At 44.2% G+C, this 20,234-nt stretch overlaps 1 protein-coding gene across 1 annotated transcript in view; it reads right to left on the reverse strand.

Annotated features, from left to right (window-relative positions):
- LOC132360344 (protein FAM169B-like) overlaps positions 1–20,234 on the reverse strand; it is an 83,445-nt gene that overhangs the window by 53,536 nt on the left and 9,675 nt on the right. Inside the window, 2 exon segments of the mRNA XM_059915404.1 lie at positions 9,695–9,719; positions 9,721–9,828. Of these exon segments, the coding sequence (XP_059771387.1) occupies positions 9,695–9,719; positions 9,721–9,798 (103 nt within the window). The 5' untranslated portion in view covers positions 9,799–9,828.

The following is a 20,234-nucleotide window of genomic DNA, read 5'->3' on the forward strand; positions in this document are numbered from 1 at the left end:
CATGTGGAGGTACTGGGAGAGTGGTGAGCCTGAAGGGGGCACAGAGTCATGGGAACCTCTGATTTATAGCCAGTTGGTCAGACATACAGGTAAATCGTGGGCTTGAGACTGGCATCTGAAGTGGGGGGCAAGGGAGTCTGGTAGGACTGAACCCCTAACCTGTAGAATCTGATGGTATCTCCAGGTAGTGTCAGAATTGAGGTGAATGGAAGGACATCCAGCTGGTATCTAGAGAACTACTTGGTGTTATGGGAAACCACCCCCTTCCACACATTGGAAATTGAATCTCAGAATACATTTACTCTGAATAGACATTTTCCAAAGACATACGGATGGCCAACAGCTACATTAAAAAGTGTTCAACATCACTAATCATCAGGGAAATGGAAACCAAAACCACAATGAAATATCATTTCACATCTGTTAGAATGGTTATTATCAAAAAGACAAGAGATAGCGAGTGTTGGTGAGGATGTAGAGAAAAGGGAACCTTTATGCACTATTGGTGGAAATGTAAGTTGGTGCAACCATTATGAAAAACAGTATGGAGGTCCCTTAAATTTTTTTAAACAGAACTACCCCTACCCCATGATTCAGCAATCCCACTTCTGGGTATTTATCTGAAGAAAACAAAAACACTGACTTAAAAAGATATGTGCATATATATCTACACAAAAACCTGTACAAGAATTTTCACAGCAGCATTACTCATAATAGCCAAAAGGTGGAAACAACCCAAATGTCCATCAATCGGTAAATCGATAAACAAAGTGTGGCAAATCCATACAATGGAATAGTATTCAGCCATAAAAATAAATAAAGTACTGAAACATGCTTCAGAATGGATGATTCCTGAAGGCATTATGCAATGAAGGAAGCCAGACACACAAGTCCACATACTCCATGATTCCATTCATAGGAAATGTCCAGAACAGGCAAATCTATAGAAATGGAAGAGACTGCCTAAGGCTGAGGAGGATAGGGAAGTGGGGTTGGTTTCCTCTAGGGGTAATGAAAATTAGGGGTGGTGACAAACGTACAATTCTGTGAATATACTAAAAATCACTGAATTGTATGCTTTAAATGGGTAATTGTATGATATGTGAATTACAGCTCCATAAAACTGTTTGTTTATATATATATAATGGGAATAATAGTTGTCCTTCCTGTGGGTTCAAAACATTGGAGGACAGAGCCATGTCTTGATAACAAGTTTGTGATAAAAGCCCAGGGGCCGGGCATGCATGGTAATGAGCTGTCAGCTAGAGGTGAGTCAGCCTTGGGCTGGTTCTAAGGAAATGCCAAGGTAAACTGAGGCTAACTTTGTGGAAACAGAATGTCCAAGAAAAGTGAGGAATGCTCTCACCAGCCACCACTCTCCTCTCACGGTTCTCTAGAGCGCACTTCTCAGATGGCTTCTGGAGATCTTGTTAAAGGACAGATTCTGACTTAGTGGGTCTGGGTGGGGCGCAAGCGCCTGCATTTCTAACAAGCTTCCCGGTGCTGGTGCCGTCTCCCTGCTGGCCCACGGGCCACACCCCTGAGTAGGAAGACAGGAAACTGAAGCTCAGAGGTGCTAAATAACTTAACCCAGGCCACCCACTCATAAAGGGCAGAAGATCTGAACTCAGGTCTCCTTGACTCCAAAACCCAGCTTCTTTCCACCAGACCATCCATGACGTGGTGTTTGCACGCCATGTTCCAAGAGAAGCCAGATCTGAAAGAAGGATCCGGGATGTGATGGGCTCTGGAGCCCACAACAAAGGAGGGACAGCTAGAGAATGAGAAACGTGTGAGTGATCTTAAAAGAAGACTCAGGAAACATGGCAGCTGGCCTCAAGCCTAGGAAGATCTGCCCTGTGGGGCAGCCATGCCCACCTACCTGGATGGCCCCTGTGGGGGCACTAGGCCAATGAGGAGACACACGAGCATATCAGTTTGGGCTCCTTAAGAAGAACGTTCTAATAGAGCTGTCCCGGAACAGACCAGGCTCTCCCAGACTAGAAGCCGGTGCCCCAGACAACACCTTCGTGATTCTGATATATCTCTATACTACCTTCTTAGCCCTATCATAAAAGAGGCATCATTTGCTATGATTATAAAAATAAATCTTACTATGATAGATCTTTAAAGTCTAGCTAAGGGTGCTCAGCTGGGAGACCTATTTTCTTTCTTTCTTTTTTTTTTTAAAGGAGATTTACAAGTGTTAGCTAAGTGTTAAAGCCATATTAGTAGGAAACAGAATCTCTTTCCTTGATATATTTAAAATTGAAATAAAATTCAAAAGATCATCCTTTTTCTCCTTCTGAAATTCAGCTGTACCACCTAAAATCATCTTGGAAAGCACTGGACCTAATGATCTAAACACCCTTTCAACTGTGAGCTTCTGGACCCTTGTCTCCCTTCTCTAAAGATAAATAGCCCTAGTTTCCTCGAGCCTTGTTCAAATGGTTTCAAGCCCTCTCAACCCCCATGGTTGCTCTCCACGGATAAGCACCAGTTTGTTTCAGCTGCATCCTGAGCAGCAACCAAAGAGAATGGGGCTGTAATTGAGCTGGAACATTATCCTTCCATTAAGGCAGCCCCAGGTTCCATGTGCTTTCCAGCAGCCCACTGCAATGTCCAGGCTCACTGCGCTTCCAAGGATGAGAACTGCCACCTGTTTCTTTTTATCCAGGTGGTGTAGAGGTACATCCTCCCCGGCCCATCCTTGATCTCTGGCTGCTTTTGGATGGACTGCATGACATTATCCAACAAGGCAGTTTTGGATTAGTAGAAAGAACAATGGTCTTACCATTAGAGTGGTTCAAAAACAGACTAGATTGCCCTAGTGTGGTGTTACCTTCCTCTCCAAGAGGTTTGCAAGCAGAATCCGTCAGGGAGGTAATTCAGCTGCCAAAGTTCGGCCAGCAGTTGACAAGAAGGTCTCCCATTCTAAAACCCTGTGCTTCTATAACACAGCACTCAGAGACAGAGAAGAACATGCAAAAGTGCACCATGATGGAAGAATACTTCTAATTTCATGCCTACTCTCTGCCCTAGATGGTCCAAAGCATCAGATTTTCTGCCACAAATCATTTCATCCTCACAACTACCTTGTGAAGTAGCTAAGATGCCCCCATTTTGCAAATGACCAAACTGAGACTCGGAGAGGCCAAATCACTTATCCGGGTCACTCAGTCAGTTGTCAGAGCCAGGATGCCAAGTCTGTTGAATCTGATGCCAAAGTCCAGGTTCATCTATTCTATTCTGCAGGTCCCAGGAAGAAATGAGAGAAGCAAAAGGCCATCAGTTGATGGGAATCTGGAATGCCAGGATAAGCAGTTTTGATTTAATACAGGAGGTAAGAAAAGACTACTTTTTTGATGAGGGGAGTTATTTTTTTAATCTTTGTAAACACTTGAATTCAGTTAATAATTTAAAAATAAGAGGAATAGTAAAACAAGGGGAAATAAATGAAAGATAGGGCCGTGGGGAGGTACAAAACAACTTAGGAAGGGAGGTTCTTGGCAGGCTTCGGCTGTGTCCCCTCGGTGACAGAAACCAGCCACTGATTAGAGACACAGTCAAGCATGAGCCCCGCAGGGAACAGCCAGACAGAACGAGGGCACGTACTTCACAAACCACCTTCACGGAAGGCACATCCCCAGTTTCGTACAGGGGAAAGCTGGACAGCTGCATTGCAGGCAGACCTCATTTTACTGTGCTTCACTTTACTGTGCTTCACTTTATTGCATTTTTTTACAAATCGAAGGTTTGTGGCAACCCTATGTCGGCGTCATTTTCCCAACAGCAACTGCTCACTTTACGTCTTTGTGTCACATTTTGGTCATTCTCGCAATATTTCAAACTCTTTCGTTATTATTACATTTGTTATGATGATCTGTCATCAGTGATTTTGGATGTCACTATTACAAAAAGATTACTATGACTTGCTGAAGGCTCAGATGATGGTCAGCTTTTTTAGCAATAAAGTATTTTTAATTAAGGTGTGTACATTGTTCTTTTAGACATAATGCTACTGCACATTTAACAGACTACAGTATAGGGTAAATATAACTTTCCTATGCACTGAGAAACCACAGAATTCGTGTGATTCTCTTTATCGCGATATTCGTTTTACTGCAGTGGTCTGGAACCTGCGCAATGTCTCTGAGGTCTGCCTGAACTCACATCCTCACGGTAGCCCGCCGGGAGTATTAACTACTTGCCGCCGGGGAATTCACAACTCCAGGATGTTTTTCATTTGCTCGCAGGGTTATTGGAAGTTATTATGATGGATTCAATCAGCTTACCAATAATTAACTCATACACAGGCTTATCAAACAGCTCTGATCCCTTTAGCTTCCATCTAACCACACATACACACAAACACAAGGCCTTCACAAATATAATTGGAAAATTATAAAGGAACCAGGGCCAGCCTTCTCAATGGTCACAGCTAAGCACATGACTGAAGTGGCACATGTGTCAAAGCTGTGAAGAGGCTCTATGGTACCACCAGCTGCTTCGGAGTCCACATGTTTCAAGCCACAAGAGGTGCATTTACGTATAGTGCCTGCTTCAAAATACCAGACTAAAGAGCATGAGGTGTAGATAACACCTGAGCGCTTTTTGGAAATCACACAAAATTGCAGCAACCATAGAGCCCCAACAGCAGGAAAACATTCGGAAACTTTATTTAAAGCTCTGTGAAATATAAAGAAAGGTCCAAAGTGAGATTTCTTGGAGTTTATGAATATTTATTATAATACATTCTTGAAAACAATCAAAAAATTAAGTACAATAGAAATAGGAAACAGATTTATAAGAGTCAGTCATATATTTACATTATGCAAATTGCAGTTAAAGACCTATAACCAGAATATTGTTAAATGCCCAAAAAAAAGGCAGAGGAGAGGGCTGCTGATATTTGGACATTTTCTTAAAACTGGCAAATGATATTTTCAGAGTTTTTTGACAATCTGTTTCCCAAGGAGTGCACATCCTGTTACTTTCACTAACCTGGTGCCAGCTGGAGTCGCAAATTCAAGGCAATGTCAAAGGCCTGGGGTTATCATAGTCCCTTTGTTCAACCAGGGCTTGACCTGACAGGAATAGGAGATGTCCTGAACCTTGATCAGAAAGCTCTCACACACAGCTCAGCCACCCCCAGCCCTGGAGCAAGGAGGCGGCTTCGCCAACATGCCCAAAACTCCCAGACAGCTAGCTAAGCACATTCGTGTCTCAGGATTAGTAACAAGAGAAGCGTTAACAACAGTCTACATGGTGAATAACGTTCCCCAGTCAAGGAGGTCACCTTGGGCTTTGTGACACCCATCGAACAGGGCATCCTCTGACTACAAACCCCAGATGGACATGCGGTGTTTAAGGCAAAAGTCCATCTCCAGGGGAGCTGGAGAGCTGAAGGAGGCCCCTCTGCAAATTGTAGTTAAAGACCCATAACCCCAAACTTTCACCAGACACCACAACATTGAAAGAGGGCTAACTCACTAAGGGTTTGTTTTTTAAATTTCTTATTAGGAAAGCAATATATGGGAATTGTAGGAAATCTGTAAAACACATTAAAGTATAATAAAGGAGTAAATTTCTAAATAGGATTGAATTTGAATTGGGACTCCCTTGAGGTCAGAGACGAGGAGTTTGCTTCCAGCTCGCTGGTGGCCTGGGCTCCAGGTGGACTGATAGGCTGGAATGCTCTCCAACCTCACACTGCTCACTGCCAACAGCCCCAGACCCCTGCCCTATATGCAGCTGAGCACGGCCATCCACGTGTGCTCAGAGCACTCACTCCAAGAAGCTGAAATTGGTCAAAAGCAGGCTCTTCATAACGCAGAGGGAGAATAAATGAGTTACAGATTACATAAATTTCACCACCAGAAACAAAACCCCACCGGATAATCACCTTGCAAAAATCCCCTACCCTACACCAGCTGACCATCAGAGGCCTCATTTCCTCACCTGTCCGGCAGGGATAAGAATGGTCCCTGTGCTTCGCAGGGCTGCGGTGACACTCCAACAAAAGGGCTCCACCTTGTGCATACAATGTCATTAATAAGAACAGTAAGTGTTACCCTTAAAAGCAGCTCTGAGTACTGTCACTATGGGCAAGAAGGTGTCTGGTGTCTTCAATACAACAATCAATATGTGTGTCAATAAACAGAAATCATAATGCCTTACCAGATCTCTAAAAGCTGAAAATAAATCAGTTCTGCCTTGATGTCCTTCTAAGTCCAGCCGAAGAGTACAACCATCATTTCTGAGGTGTTTGATTCCATTTGTTGTAAACAAATCAGAATCCTTGTTTATTAAATTGATTAATAACTACCAACCTGTCTTTGTGTCCTGGGGATTAACCAAGACCAAGATTTTATGTTGAGGTTCATCACAGTGCACAGTGCAAAAGCAAACAGACGAAGCTTCAAGTTTAACCTGAAAAAATAGTAAAATCACCATTTTGTTCTGTTACCACAGTAAGGGCACAAGAAATTGCTTAACACTTAAATTAGCACAATATTCACTGAAAGAACACTGTTGCACGGAAGTTAATTTGACAAGACGGGGCTTCCCTGGTGGCGCAGTGGTTAAGAATCTGCCTGCCAATGCAGGGAACACGGGTTCAAGCCCTGGTCCAGGAAGATCCCACATGCCGCAGAGCAACTAAGCCCGTGCACCACAACTACTGAGCCTGCGCTCTAGAGCCCACGAGCCACAACTACTAAAGCTCGCGTGCCTAGAGCCCGTGCTCCGCAGCAGGAGAAGCCACCGCGATGAGAAGCCCGCGCACCACAATGGAGACCCAACACAGCCAAAAATAAAGTAAATAAAAATAAATAATTTTTTTTTAAAAATTGACAGGATGGAGGCAACATGAAAATGGAAACCTTACCCACTCTGAGCTAAACATGAGGGCAATCTGACAACGGCCCTTCCTCTATCTCCCACCCAGCAAACCTGCTCTTCCCCTTGCTTACCTGTCTGTCTATCCAAGTAATGACTGAACATTTCCTCAGCTGACCCCCTTGCGGTCTCTCCTTCCATTCACTTCCTGCCCCAGCAGCCTTCCCCACCCGAATCCCCGTCGGGCCTCCGCCTGCCAAAGCAGAAGGCCACATCCCAACCTCAGGCTGCACCTGCCAAGCCAACCTCAACTGTCCCCCTGCAGCCACTCTACGCAAACAGCCTAGACAAGCCTGCGTCCACCCGCAATGCCACTCAGGCTGCCTGCTGCCCTGGCTCGGATCCCTGCAAGCAGCCTCAAGAAACCCACACCCTCTCTGGGCCCTGTAGTCTCAGCTCTGGCTCTGAGGCAGCCCCGGGGTGAAGATCCTCAGTGCCCAGCACCTGTTTGCTCATGACCACAAGGAATACCAAGCAGCACATGCGGGGTCTCTGATGCTGGGCTGCCCCAGAGCCTTCTCTCAAGCACCCACTTGCCAAGTTCTGTTCCCGGCCATCGAACCCACTGGCCTCAGCTCCCAAAGCAAAAGGACAACACGCTCCACTCCGAAGTCTGTTTTGAAAACCGAGGAGAGTGTAAGAAAATGAGAAAAGGACGTGTCGGCTGAGTGAGGCAGGCAGGCTGCTTGTAAAAGTTTACAGCAGGCCTCCGTGGTTTCAGAGAATTGTTTCTTAACAAATCCTGAGACCCATAAACATCTTGGTGGCTCCCAGTCTTCAAGTCACCTTAACGAAGAGTCCCCAGCTGGCTCCCTGTGGTGGCTACATGAAGCACAGTTCACCCATCAGACGGCCACTACAAGGCCATTAAAAACAATACGTAAAAAGCATTGTATCAACATAGAAAGATGCTTATTATAGACAATATTGTACTCCAAGTGTGATCTGAATGTTAAAAATGCATGCCCAGAAATAAAATCCAATGGAAACACATCAAAATGTTCATAGCAATTAACATGGGTGATTTTATTTTCTCTGTCCTTGTCTACAGTTCCCAAATAGTATCCCCTGAGCATATACTGTTCTATAACCAACAAAAATCAGTAAGTATTATTGTATTTTAAATATGATAAGACAATTTCAAGACTGAAAACAGAGTTAATTATGAAAAGACAAGACTTTGAGGAGGACCAGAGTGATGTGGTGTGGCACATCCTTGTCTTTTTTTGTTTGTTTAAAAAAACTTCTCTGGTTTCAAAAAGAAAAGTTAAATTTGCTAAAAGCAATGAGGAGGTCCATCATCACCGCAAATCAGACTATTTCAAAACGTGCTAAATGGTAGGAAACTGCTACCATTTCTTAATTAATTGCTAAAATGGTAGGAAACCAAACGATTATTTTCAGGACTCTTTTTTTAGAAGGGGGAGAAGCAAATAGGTAGAAAGACATTTCAGCATTTCTATCACATTAAAACAACTTAATTTTAGTAACTGTCTTATTTTATTATGTTCTTGCTAATAACACTAAAATTATTCACTCTGTGAGCGTACTACATATTGGGGGGTTTTGTTGTTGTTAAATGACGTAATCCATAAATAAATGTGAAATAAAATCAGATAGATGACTGAAACTGCACCCTAAAGTACTTCAGCGCTAACTCTTGTATTTCACCACACTTCTCAGATTACCTAGCATTCCCCCCGACTCCGTCCAACAACCCTGCAGCCCACCAGCCCCGCAGTCCCCCAAGAGTAAGCCCCTAGCCTTGACTGAGAGCTTGCTTGCTTTCTGGTTTAGCTGTCACTAGGGGGCGCTGAAAGCGTGTGAGTACAGCCACCTCCCTCGGCAGATCAACAATAAGTAATCACCCATGGGAGCTGGATTCTTCCAGTTGATTACAAACTAGCATCTCCAAAATCTCAAGGAAGCCACACTATATAAACTGTACAAGCCATTGTTTTAATTAACTCTGGAACAACTTCAATACAGCAAAATAAAACCCTGTCTTCCTCAACCAACTTTGCCTGCCAGAGAGCAATGATTTCTGTTATGAGTGAAATCTTATTTGTATAAAACAAGAAAATTTTGCCTCTTTCAACAGATCAGCCTCAAATCTGAAAAAAAAGGTAACAAATTTAGATACAGCCCAAGATTCACATATTCTTTTTATTTACTTCAGGGGAGGGGGGAAGGCCTTAAAAACAACACAATTATTAAATTTCACCCACAGTCCCACTGTCCTAACAAATAGTTTTCATTTCTGTTTTCTTCCAGTCTGTATTCAAAATTCAATCTTATCATTGCTAAAAATCGTAATTGATATAACTTCATTCCCAGTCAGAAACTTTTAGGACTAAGTCAAACCTTAGAGACTAAAGGTCAGTCAATCCCCTCACTTACAAATGGGAAAACTGAGGTCAGTCAGGCAATACACACAGCATCTCATTTAATCCTCATAACAACAATATGAAGTAAGCACTGTTATTGTCCCAACTTCTGAGATGAGAATACCAAGAACAGAGAGGTAAAGACGCTTGCTCAAGGTCACACAGCTATTAAGTGGTAGGCATGGGATTCACAGCAGGCTATTTGGCTGACTGCTTTATAGAACTGGACTTATCCTCAAGACCTCAGAATCCCAATCCAGGATTCCTTTTGCTTCTCAAAGTGGAATTATTCTAGTATTCACTCCAGAAGGATTTTTTTTAATCTGTAATGCTCTTTCACTAACATTCTCCTTTTTAATAATTTAGATTTTACAGAACTCTCCACCAATGAGGAAGATCACACATACCTGCTCCCCAGTGGGAAGAGAGATAACCTCTGGTGAGGGCCATGCTCCTTCCCCAAGCGTGGCACAGTAAGCCAGAGTCGCTTCCCGATGCCCAGCAGGGTCATCTTCCAAAATATCCACTGGGTAAACGCCTGCTAGGGGAAAAAGAAGGCAAGAAATGACATGAGCTTTACTCTCTCATTGAAATAAAAGTCACTTATTTCTTGAATATGAAAAGAAAAAAGCAGCCAATTGAAACTTGCTTTAAAAATTATGTTCACCTATTTTTTTTTAAGTGAAAAAGAAAAGAGCAGTGTAGCAGCAGGAACCAAAAGAAAATAGAGGACATTCCTGATGGTGGGGTTGGCACCAACCCTAAGGAGACATGAGGTTCAATGTGAACCCTCTTAGACCACTGCAGAAACTTCCTTTCATACCCCCTAACTATCAAATGGTTTCCCAAGTATTTTCTAGTAGTGTCCGCCACCGCGGCCACATGTACAAACAGGTACCCTGAGAGCTGACCCCAGCTGCTTAGAACCTTGCTAACTTTGACAAAATCCAGCCTGAGTTTTTAGTTTGCCAGCTTACATTTGCCACGAAGTGAAGATTTGTCAATTCTTCTCCTTTAGTTGGACTGCTTTATTGTAAGAGAGTTTAAACGTACTAGTTAGTATGAACTATAAAACTACATGTGTAAACCGACATGGCCATTCACAGATATGACTATTCATGACTATTTTTTTTTAATTAATTTTTGTAAGTGAAATAGGGAGCATTTTCTTTTTTCTTTAATTTTATTTACTTATTTTATTTACGGCTGTGTTGGGTCTTCGTTTCTGTGCGAGGGCTTTCTCTAGTTGTGGCAAGCGGGGGCCACTCTTCATCGTGGTGCACGGGCCTCTCACTATCGCGGCCTCTCTTGTTGCGGAGCACAGGCTCCAGACGCGCAGGCTCAGTAATTGTGGCTCACGGGCCCAGTTGCTCCTCGGCATGTGGGATCTTCCCCGACCAGGGCTCGAACCCATGTCCCCTGCATTGGCAGGCAGACTCTCAACCCCTGCGCCACCAGGGAAGCCCCACAGATAGACTATTGCACAGATTTAATTTGCAAGTTATCTCCCAGCTCTACTCAGCATCTCTTTCTTAACACCGCACTTTTAGAGGAAAATTATATCCTCGAATAATCATACAAATTGAGAGCATCCAATTCAGCTTGGAAATGGCAGTTGGTTTTCCCTTGAGATGCTGGCTCATCTCTGGATGGCACATCCCTAAGTGGGAGGGGGCTCTGTAGCTTCTGCCCTTCCGTGGTCCCCTCCTCTGATGCATTTCTGGGCCTCCTATGGTGGGAAGGGTGCCAAAGCAGCTGTCTTCTCCCCCTCCCTCTCCTCCCCTCCCCCTCCCCCCTCCCTCTCCTCCTCCTCCCCCCCTCCTCCTCCTCTGCCTCCTCAAGGAAGATAAGCCTGCGCATAAACACCCACTGAAATATCAGCTTCCTACTTTCTCTCAGAATCTCCATTCCTTCTGCAGTCACTTTTCAGGGAACAGAGACTGCTCCTAGCAGCAAAAAGTTTCATGTCTCCAGTTCACCAAGCTTGCCTATGCTGAATTTTACTGCTGTTGATCGGGGGCAGTGCTCATAGAAAACAGAGGATGTCAAGAGCAGGGGTGGACTAGGCCTCAGTCCTGCATGAGCCCCTCCCCCTGCCCCTGACTTTTCATGGTGAAAACGTCACCAGCACACAGAGTGGCAAAGAGATGAGTAAATACACTCTCCCGCTATTCAATTTTTTAAGTATTTATTTGAGTGTGAAATGCATACCAAAAAATTACAACTATAAATGCACTGATTAAAATGTTTCAAATAAAGACATGAAAAATTAACAGTCTATTCAGTGACAATGAACAGTCAATGATGAACTCGGGGGTCTCTTTCTAAACAAGGTTGTGCCTCTAGGTAGCAGGGATATTCTGCTGTTCAAGGCACACACTTGTGGTGTGTGTGTGCATGTGTGTTTTCTCTCTATACACACACATTCAAGGAAGCCCAGGCTCCTTCTCACTGTGATGGGCCAGGAAGACCCCAGCAACTGATCAGACACAGCCCTCAGGCTGAACCTCTACGCCCTCCCTACTCCTTACTGGGCCCTCCAGGCATACAGCTCAAAGCCGATGGATCCAAGCCAAGCCAGATGGTTCCTTGCTCAGGGACCACTTCAAACCTGCCACCAAACCCTCAGCCTGCATCACCTCTCTCCAATCGTCCTGATGCTCTCAGTTCAAGGCCTCAGCATCTCACAATAACCTCTGGCCTCACCCCTTTCCACCCATCCTTCCTCCATCTGTCACCAATAAAAATATTGTAGCTATTCCCTGGCCCCAGGTGCCAGCAGGTTGCTGAGTGCTCCACACCTCTTATTTCACTGAGTCCAGCCTAACTCCAATTTACAGATGAGAAAACTGAGGCCTGAAGAGGAGACCATTTGGCTAGTCAGTGGCAACACCAGGGCATGAAGGTCCATCTGATTTCAGAATGTGTAAAACACTCAGATAATGTTAGTGACCCCATCCAGACAGTCTCCTCTACCAAGCCTCGAAGGCCCTTTACAATCCCATGCCCCCTTCCTCTGCAGCACCCCTACTCCCCAGCTCCTTCTGCCTTGCCATCTTCAAGGCCCATCTCAAACTCTAGCACACCCAGGGGCCTTCCTGGAGCCCCAAAAGGCAAGGGCTCTGTGGGTTACTGAGTCCCGTGTTCGAATCCAGCTTGGCTTAGGATGGGAATTGATACACCTTGGCCACTTCCCCTGTGCTGCAGGGCCTTACACACCTGAACTCGGCCTTTCACATTGGTCAGCAGGTGAGGCAGCCTCACCCCACCAGGAACGTGAAGACTCCCTCCAGGCACACTTGAGTGCTTGTTCTCTCCTCTCCTGGCCCCAACACCCCTCGCCAACAAAGGCCTCTCCCTATGTCTTTCTCATCCTGAGCACTTCGGAAATGTGGGTGGTTGTTTAGCTGAGCTCTCTGTTCAAACTGCTATTCATCCAGTTGGTCTAGTGGCTTCCCACAGGTATGAAAAAAGATTCAGTGCACATTCAAATAAATTAAGAAAAACATACTGGGAAGTGGGCTGCTTCAGCCCTAGGGCACCTGACTCATGCTGCATGATTCTCCTATGAAAGCAACTTCAATAGCTACCTTTTCTCCAGACGCCCCCAGGAATGCCGTCTTAAGGAGCAAGTAAAAATCCCACCTGGACTTTTACTCTCTGGCGCTGACCCTGTGTCTTGGGACAGATATTTGTCAGAGGCAAGCCTTCAGTCCACTCCAGTGAGTTTGAGGGCTGACTGACAAGCCTTATCAATGACCCCCCCACCACACACACACACACACACACACACACACACACACACACACAAGCTGAGACCTCTGGTGACAGGGGACTGGGAGGACAGCGTAATCGTCCACGTTTTGCGGAGGGGCACAGGGCGGGGTACCTCACCCAAGACCACTGGGCCTAGGGGCCTCTGCCTGGTTCCCCCAGAGGCTGCCACAGCTTGCCTGGCATTGGCTCTGGCCGAGTGTGGTCAGAAGAAATGCAGTGAATGTATTTTGCTCCTTGTACACCATGAAATCATTTCCCTGGCCGGGTATGCTGCTGGAGCTGTGAGAGCCCCTCAAAGAACCTGACAGAAAGTATCCCCAGGGCACCCTGGCCCCTCAGGGCTCTCCTGCCTTGCAGCCCAGGGGCGGGTCCCTGGGGGTCTTCTCAACAGAAGCCCAGCAGAATCCATCAGCCCGATAGCGTGAGCATGGGGGCTGCATCAGGCCTGCCTCTGGGGATAAATTAACCCTCCACGAAAAGGAATTTCCAAAGATCTCTTAAAGGTTCCCTTTTAAAACCTTTAAGCTGGGCCAGACCCCTGCACCCCAGGGAAAGGGCCCCCCAAGCTGGCCGGGGACAGGAGGAGTATGCTCCAGCCTTTGGGGTTTTAATTCCTTCTCTTCTCTCTGGGGAAACTGCCCCATCAGAAAAGTTCGGGCCAACTCCTTACACGGAAAATGTTTGCGTTAGCGTTCTGGAAAACTGGGTGGGAGTGAAAAAAAAAGGAAGCTGCTTAAGGCAGGAGAGGGGAGGGGGCATCCAATGCTGGCTGGCAAGGGAGACCCCCTCCCCAACCCAGGACGGACACACACACACACAGAGACACACAGACACACACACACAAAGACCCCGCCTCCATTGCAGAGAGGAAGGAAGCCCCGCCCCCGCCCCGCCCACCCGCCAACCACAAGGGCACATTTGGGCCTTGCAGAGGGGCCCTCGGGAAGTAAACAAGTCTGGGGCGTCTTCTGCACGCGCCGGAGGCCAGCCTGGCCGCCGAGCTGCTGATGGAAGGCAGACTCGGGCAGGAGCTTCCAGATGTGAAATGCTAACAGGCTTTAATGGTTTGAACCCAACAGGAAATATTTTTCCAAAGCCAAAAGAATGTAATCTTTTCAGTACAATGCAAAATGCTTTTATGAAAAACGGCACACAGTTGAAATGATAATTCATTGCAGACAGTAAAGAAATTGAAATCCCCCAACGAACCCCGATTTTAAGAATTCACTTTAAGGATAAGTTGGTTGTGGTCACCCGAAAAACAAAAGCAGAGGTCTATCTTAAAGCATCCTTCCAGGGAAAATGCTGAAATCATTCAGGATCTTTGTACCAAATCTTGAGTTTCCAGGGTACAGAATTTTTTTATTTTTGCTTTTCTTTTTCACATAAGCTATCTGGTTGTTTTCTTCACAAAGTAATTTGCTTCTAAAAGGAAATTATTAGAAGAAGGAATCCTTATTATAGAAGAAATATGCTGAGGAGGGTTAAGCGCCTAATTCTGAGCTTAGCAGAGAGCTTGGAGCCTAGTTTCTAACCGGAGAGAGGGCATCAGACAAGAAGTGTCTGAACCCAGGTGTTTTGCACACCCACGGTGGTAGGGTAGTGCCTAAAGGGAGATTTCCAAATGCCACCTCAATGGCTCAGAATTCAGCACCAGGAATTCATCAGGGTCCCTGATTTCCAGTGAGGCATGCACTTCAAAGCTGCCTGCTTTAAGAAAATTCAGTATTCACAAATGCAAACTTCATCCTGACCCTCCAAAGCATTCACCACAGGATGCCTTAAAACTGAGAACTATCTTAAAGTATGATTACATTTAATTTTTTTTTTTTAAGAGCGCCAAAGAATCCAAGGTTCCTGACTTCCCTTGTATCATGCATTTTCACACATATATTCTGTGGAACACTAGCTTCACAAGATATGCTGTGGAAGGAGGTTTCTGAGGTCAGCAAGTTTGGAAAAGGGGACCTGCTGTGACGCTCAGAGCTCACTGCTGGGGGTTCTATGTGCCTATCAGCAATCTGGACACTTAGAAACCCTGCAGCAATGAGATTTGATTAATCCAGCATTTATTTCCCAAACTTATTTAACTAGGGACCCCCGTCCCAGAACACTGATGGACAGATGACAAGCAATATCTTAAAGAAGAGTGCTTTGACATAATGTCAGGGCAAGAGGACCCATCACTATCAGACAGATAGCAAATATGCAAATACCTGGAGCTCAAGGACCACAGGCAAGGGGGCCATGGTGTCAGCAGAACAATCCTCCACATAGAGGAGGAGAGAACAGAAGGTGAAGCAAATACACACTTGGATATTTTTGTTGGTTTTTGAAGAGCATCTGATTGCCAAAATATTCTTAGCAAAGAATTGAAAAAAAATGTTGGAAGACAGAATGTAGAAAATGTTACAATTTCTGAGCAGATGAGCAAAGTTGTCAGGGAACGGAGGAAGCGCTGGGAGAGGTCTGCAGGTGGTGGCAGGGTAGGTTTCATTACTGGTAACTGACAGGGAGCCTGTTGCTCTGTTATCACAGATTTAGTACTGGCCAACTTGCAACTTGTCATTGCCTTGGCTGAGAATAAATCACTTGTCCCAAATCTAAGATGGTAAAATATGCAGATGACTTTGTGTGCCACCCACACAAAGATTTATGTAATCCTAATTGCTTTTAATATGAAGGTCTCATAATCTGAGCATTGGTGCATCTTACCCTTAGGCAAATGATACAAAGATTAAACTATTTTTCCCCCTGAATCATTCAAAAGGATATGAAGTGGGTCTGAAACATACTGTTCCTTTTGCATTCAAAGAGGTGTCACATTTGGGGACAAATGTGGAGCCCTATTTGGGGCAGACAGGAGGAAACAGCATCTCAAATGTCTGCTTCCTTATGAATGGTAACAGAAGAGGGGTCCTCATCTGATACAGCTGCAGGAAGCTCTGGCCTGCCTTGAACTTGAACTCCTCCACCCCATGTGGTCATCATTACGGTGCCCTATTTGTCTAACCTTTACCAGAAGGAAGAGAGCTTTGGCACATACTCAGAAGAACATAGAGAGCCTGACTCTTTGTATCCTGAATTTAACTGACCAAGAACTTGTAAAAATATCAAATCCCAGTATCAGTAACACCACCACAAGATGTGGTGATCCTTAAGCTGGTGGGAAAAGGCTGGGCGGGGTGGGGGGGGCAGTTGACCAGCAAGGAAGCAGAGCCCTAAACCACACAGCACACGAGAGGAAGAAAAATAACTCATCACCATGTTTTACCCATTAGTCACAGAATAACATTTCTCAGAACTTACCCCAAAACTGTGGTTGTTAATAGACTTTATAAACTTTCATCCAGAAATCACATCCCTATATGTCCATCTATTACACTGCTAACAATAATATTTCTAAAGAGGACAAAAATTAGGTCTCTATCTGGCATGCTCAGCCCTGTGCAAAGCAACAAGGAGAGCTGAAAGTAGACTAGTCCTCAGTCTCCATGACCCAATTCTAGATTAAGCTGGTGCCCCCTGTTTAAGCACTCAGCCTCATCACCCGGACTACCCCACATGGAGAATGAATGGAGAAGAATGGGATTACCTTAAACCTAGACAATGAGTCGCTTAGGGAAAGTGTAGTCACTTCCCAATATCTGGAAATGTGTTGAGAAAACTACATTTTATAAGGGCACTGGTCTCTTCTGGGTAAAACTGAAAAGTAGATGAAGAAGTACCTGCCGAATAGAAATATTTTCATCCATGTTAGTACCAGCCCAGTTTTAAATTGAAGACATATAAAAGAAAGTTAACATTCTGCCTTCTGTGGATAAATAAAGTTTCTCAAGTACTAGTTGGGAGAGAAAGTATTAGAAAAATAGTGATATGTTCTCACATTAATATGTACCCTTTTATACCTTACATTTGTACAGTATTTTCCAGAAAACAAAAGGGCTGTCACACTTCCTCCTTTGTTTGAAACTTACATCAACCCTTTGAAGTCAAGAAAGAACCAAGAACTGACCCCATTTTTCAGAAGTGGAAACATTCTCAAAAATGGAAAGTTAGTAATGGGGCTGAGATTCAAACCCAGATCTTGAGATTTCCAGAAGTACTTTCACCAATTTGTGTACTTACTAATTTATATTGTGTCAAGGACCACACATTGTGTACCAGCACCAAAAGGCAGCTAGTGCTCAGTATAGTACTGTTTAAAATACCTGCCTTTTTAAGGCTGAATAATACGCCGTTATATATATACATACATGCCATTTTGCTTATCCATTCATCTGTTGATGTTCACTTGGATTGCTTCCACCTTTTGGCTATTGTGAATAATGCTGCCATGAATATAGATCTAGAAATATCTCTTCTAGTCCCTGCTTTCACGTCTTTTGGGGATATACCCAGAAGTGGAATTGCTGGGTCATACGGTAGTTCTATGTTTAATTTTTTGAAGAATTGCCATACCCTACAGTGGCTGCACCATTTTACACCAGCAATGCACAAAGGTTCCAATTTCTCCGCATTCTCACCCAACACTTGTCATTTTCTGCTTTTTCTGATAACAGCCATCCAAATGGATGTGAAGTGGTATCTCACTGTGGTTTTGATTTGTATTTCCCTAATGGTTAGTGATGTTGAGCATCTTTTCACGTGCTTACTGGCCATTTGTGTGTCTTTGGAGAAATGTCTATTAACTCTTTTGCCCACATATTCATAACTTTTAACACCTACTTTGAAAGCCTGTAAGAATTAGAATGACATGAATTCACAAAGAGATAAGTGGCAAGGCTGATGTGGTCTAAATGGGCTACCTACACAGGATTCATCACAGCAGCTGCATCACAGGGCAATGATGCCACCTCTGCCCACTGTCCATCTGAGCCACACTCCCAAGAAAGAGGCAGAAGCTGGGAGGTGGCAGCAGTGAAAAGAGGACAGACTGAGTGCGCATTGTCATTTGTACTTTAAGGCTTGGAGGAAAAAAACTACTTTTTTAAAAATATAATATATATATATATATTTTAAATAATAATAGTAGTAATAGTAAAATATAATAATAGTAGTAATAATACTGTAGTAGTGGTGGTGGTGGTAGTAGTAGTAGTAGTAGTAGTAGTAGTAGTAGTAGTAGTAGTAGTAATACCCTGAGGCTTCTATGATACCTGCTCCCAGGGTGCCTGCCCAAGGGTGACCTCAGGTTAGACCAAGGTCTTCCTGATACCCTATGGTCCTGGAAAGAGGTCTCATCAGACCCTGATCACATTCAATACCAACACCACAGCAAAGGTTTGAAAAAACTTTCTGCTATAAAGCTATTTTATAAATGTATAATATAAAACAATCATGGTCATCATTTAGGAACTTTCCTACTATTGCCAGACACTGTGCTAAGTGCTAGTCGATACAGTGGTGAAAAAGCAGAAGTGGCCTCTGCTCTTATAGAACTTACCGCCTGGGCGGGAGACATAAAAACAGTTAATACCCCCATGGCATGGAGGGAGGCGAGTGACAAGGGAGGTGGGAGACAGGACAGGATGATCAGCGAAGGTCTCTCTAAGGAGATAACCTTTAAGCAGAAGGACTGAAGAATAAAATGTTCGCCTCATGCAGAGCAAGATCAAGAGCCACCCAGACTGAAGGAACAGCCCCTGCTGGAGGAAGAAAGGAGCGGAGGGAGTCCAAGCGCTCATGGGTGGCCAGTGTGCCTGCAGCATGGCTGGCCAAGAGGAGAAGGGCAAGGTCACAGGAAGCAGGCAGACAGGGGCTGGAGTAATAGGACGCTGGCCAAGTTCCGACTTCAGGTTTCAAGAAGAATGCAGTAGGAGGATGCTGAAGGGTCCCCAGCGGGGCATGATAACTGGAGTGTGTGTTTACTGCCTCCTCCAGATCACACTGCAACAGGAATCCGAACCAGGGGCAGTGCAAGTTGAGTCAAGTGATGATGATGGCTTAGACTAATGGTGGCAGTTTAGATGATGAGAAGGAGATGGCAGGCTTGAGCTAGATGTTAGCAGTGGACACGGCAGAACCTGCTGCTAGATGGATGTGTGGGGTGAGGGGCCAAGCTGACTTTCTACTTTAACCCCTCCACTTCATATAAGTCAATGAAATTCAACTAGTAGCTTTCATATTGTGACATTTATAAACTAACATTGGAAACAGTCTAATTTCTGTTAAGATCCCAGGTCTTTCCAAAGGGGGAAATTGATGAACCTGCCAAGAGAAGAATAAGATGTACATTATTCAAAAATACGATTTTCCTTGAGGTATTACAAACTGAACCAGAATAAAAACACAGATGAAGCACCCACAAAATGATGCCACCTCATCAGACCTCCCCAACATCAGGCCACATAGAGAATGAGGTTTGGGCACGAGGGCAAGAGCTTTGGGGTCATTCAGACCTGATTTCAAAAATCTCTAACATATGAGAAATAAACTGCCACAAAAGAGCACAAACTATAGACTCAGACCCATTAAGACTGCAGATATTGAAATTATCTAATACAGAAGATAGAGGTATGAAATATGTTTAAAGAACTTTAAATAGGGAATATAAAGGGCCAAGATTTTTTAAATTGCCCAATAACATTCTAGGGGGAAAGAAAGTAGAGCTTCTAGAAATTTATGTCTGAAATAGCCAATGAACAGAAAAACAGATCTGAAGAAATTACCCAGAAATGCAGCACAGAAAGACAGAACAAGTGGAAAACATGAAAGGCAGGTTAAGAGAGATGGAGAGTAGAATGATAAGGTCTACCAACAATGTAATTGAAGTTCCAGAAGGAGAAAAAAATAGTAAGAGAGAGTCAAGATTTGATGAAATTTGTTTGAAATTTTTCCAGAATTAATGAAAGACACCTGTCCTCTGACTTTGGGATCCCAACCAACCCCAAAGGAGGAAAAATAAAGAAAACTCCCCTCCTAAACACACTGTGGTCAAGCTGCAAAACAACAAATATTGGGTTGGCCAAAAAGTTCCTTCAGTTTTTAAATAAAAATAAAAGACACATTTTTCATTTTCACCAAGAAATGTATTGAACAACCTATACACCGTTTTGTTCCACTACCTTCTGCCATTTTTCAGGCAACTTCATAAGTCCATCTTCCCAAAATTTTTTATCTTTTTGAGCAAAGAACTGTTCCAGGTGCCTTTTACAGTCTTCCAGGGAA

The sequence above is a fragment of the Balaenoptera ricei genome, chromosome 2 (genome assembly GCF_028023285.1).
Source record: "Balaenoptera ricei isolate mBalRic1 chromosome 2, mBalRic1.hap2, whole genome shotgun sequence".
NCBI classification, from domain to species: Eukaryota; Metazoa; Chordata; class Mammalia; order Artiodactyla; family Balaenopteridae; genus Balaenoptera; species Balaenoptera ricei.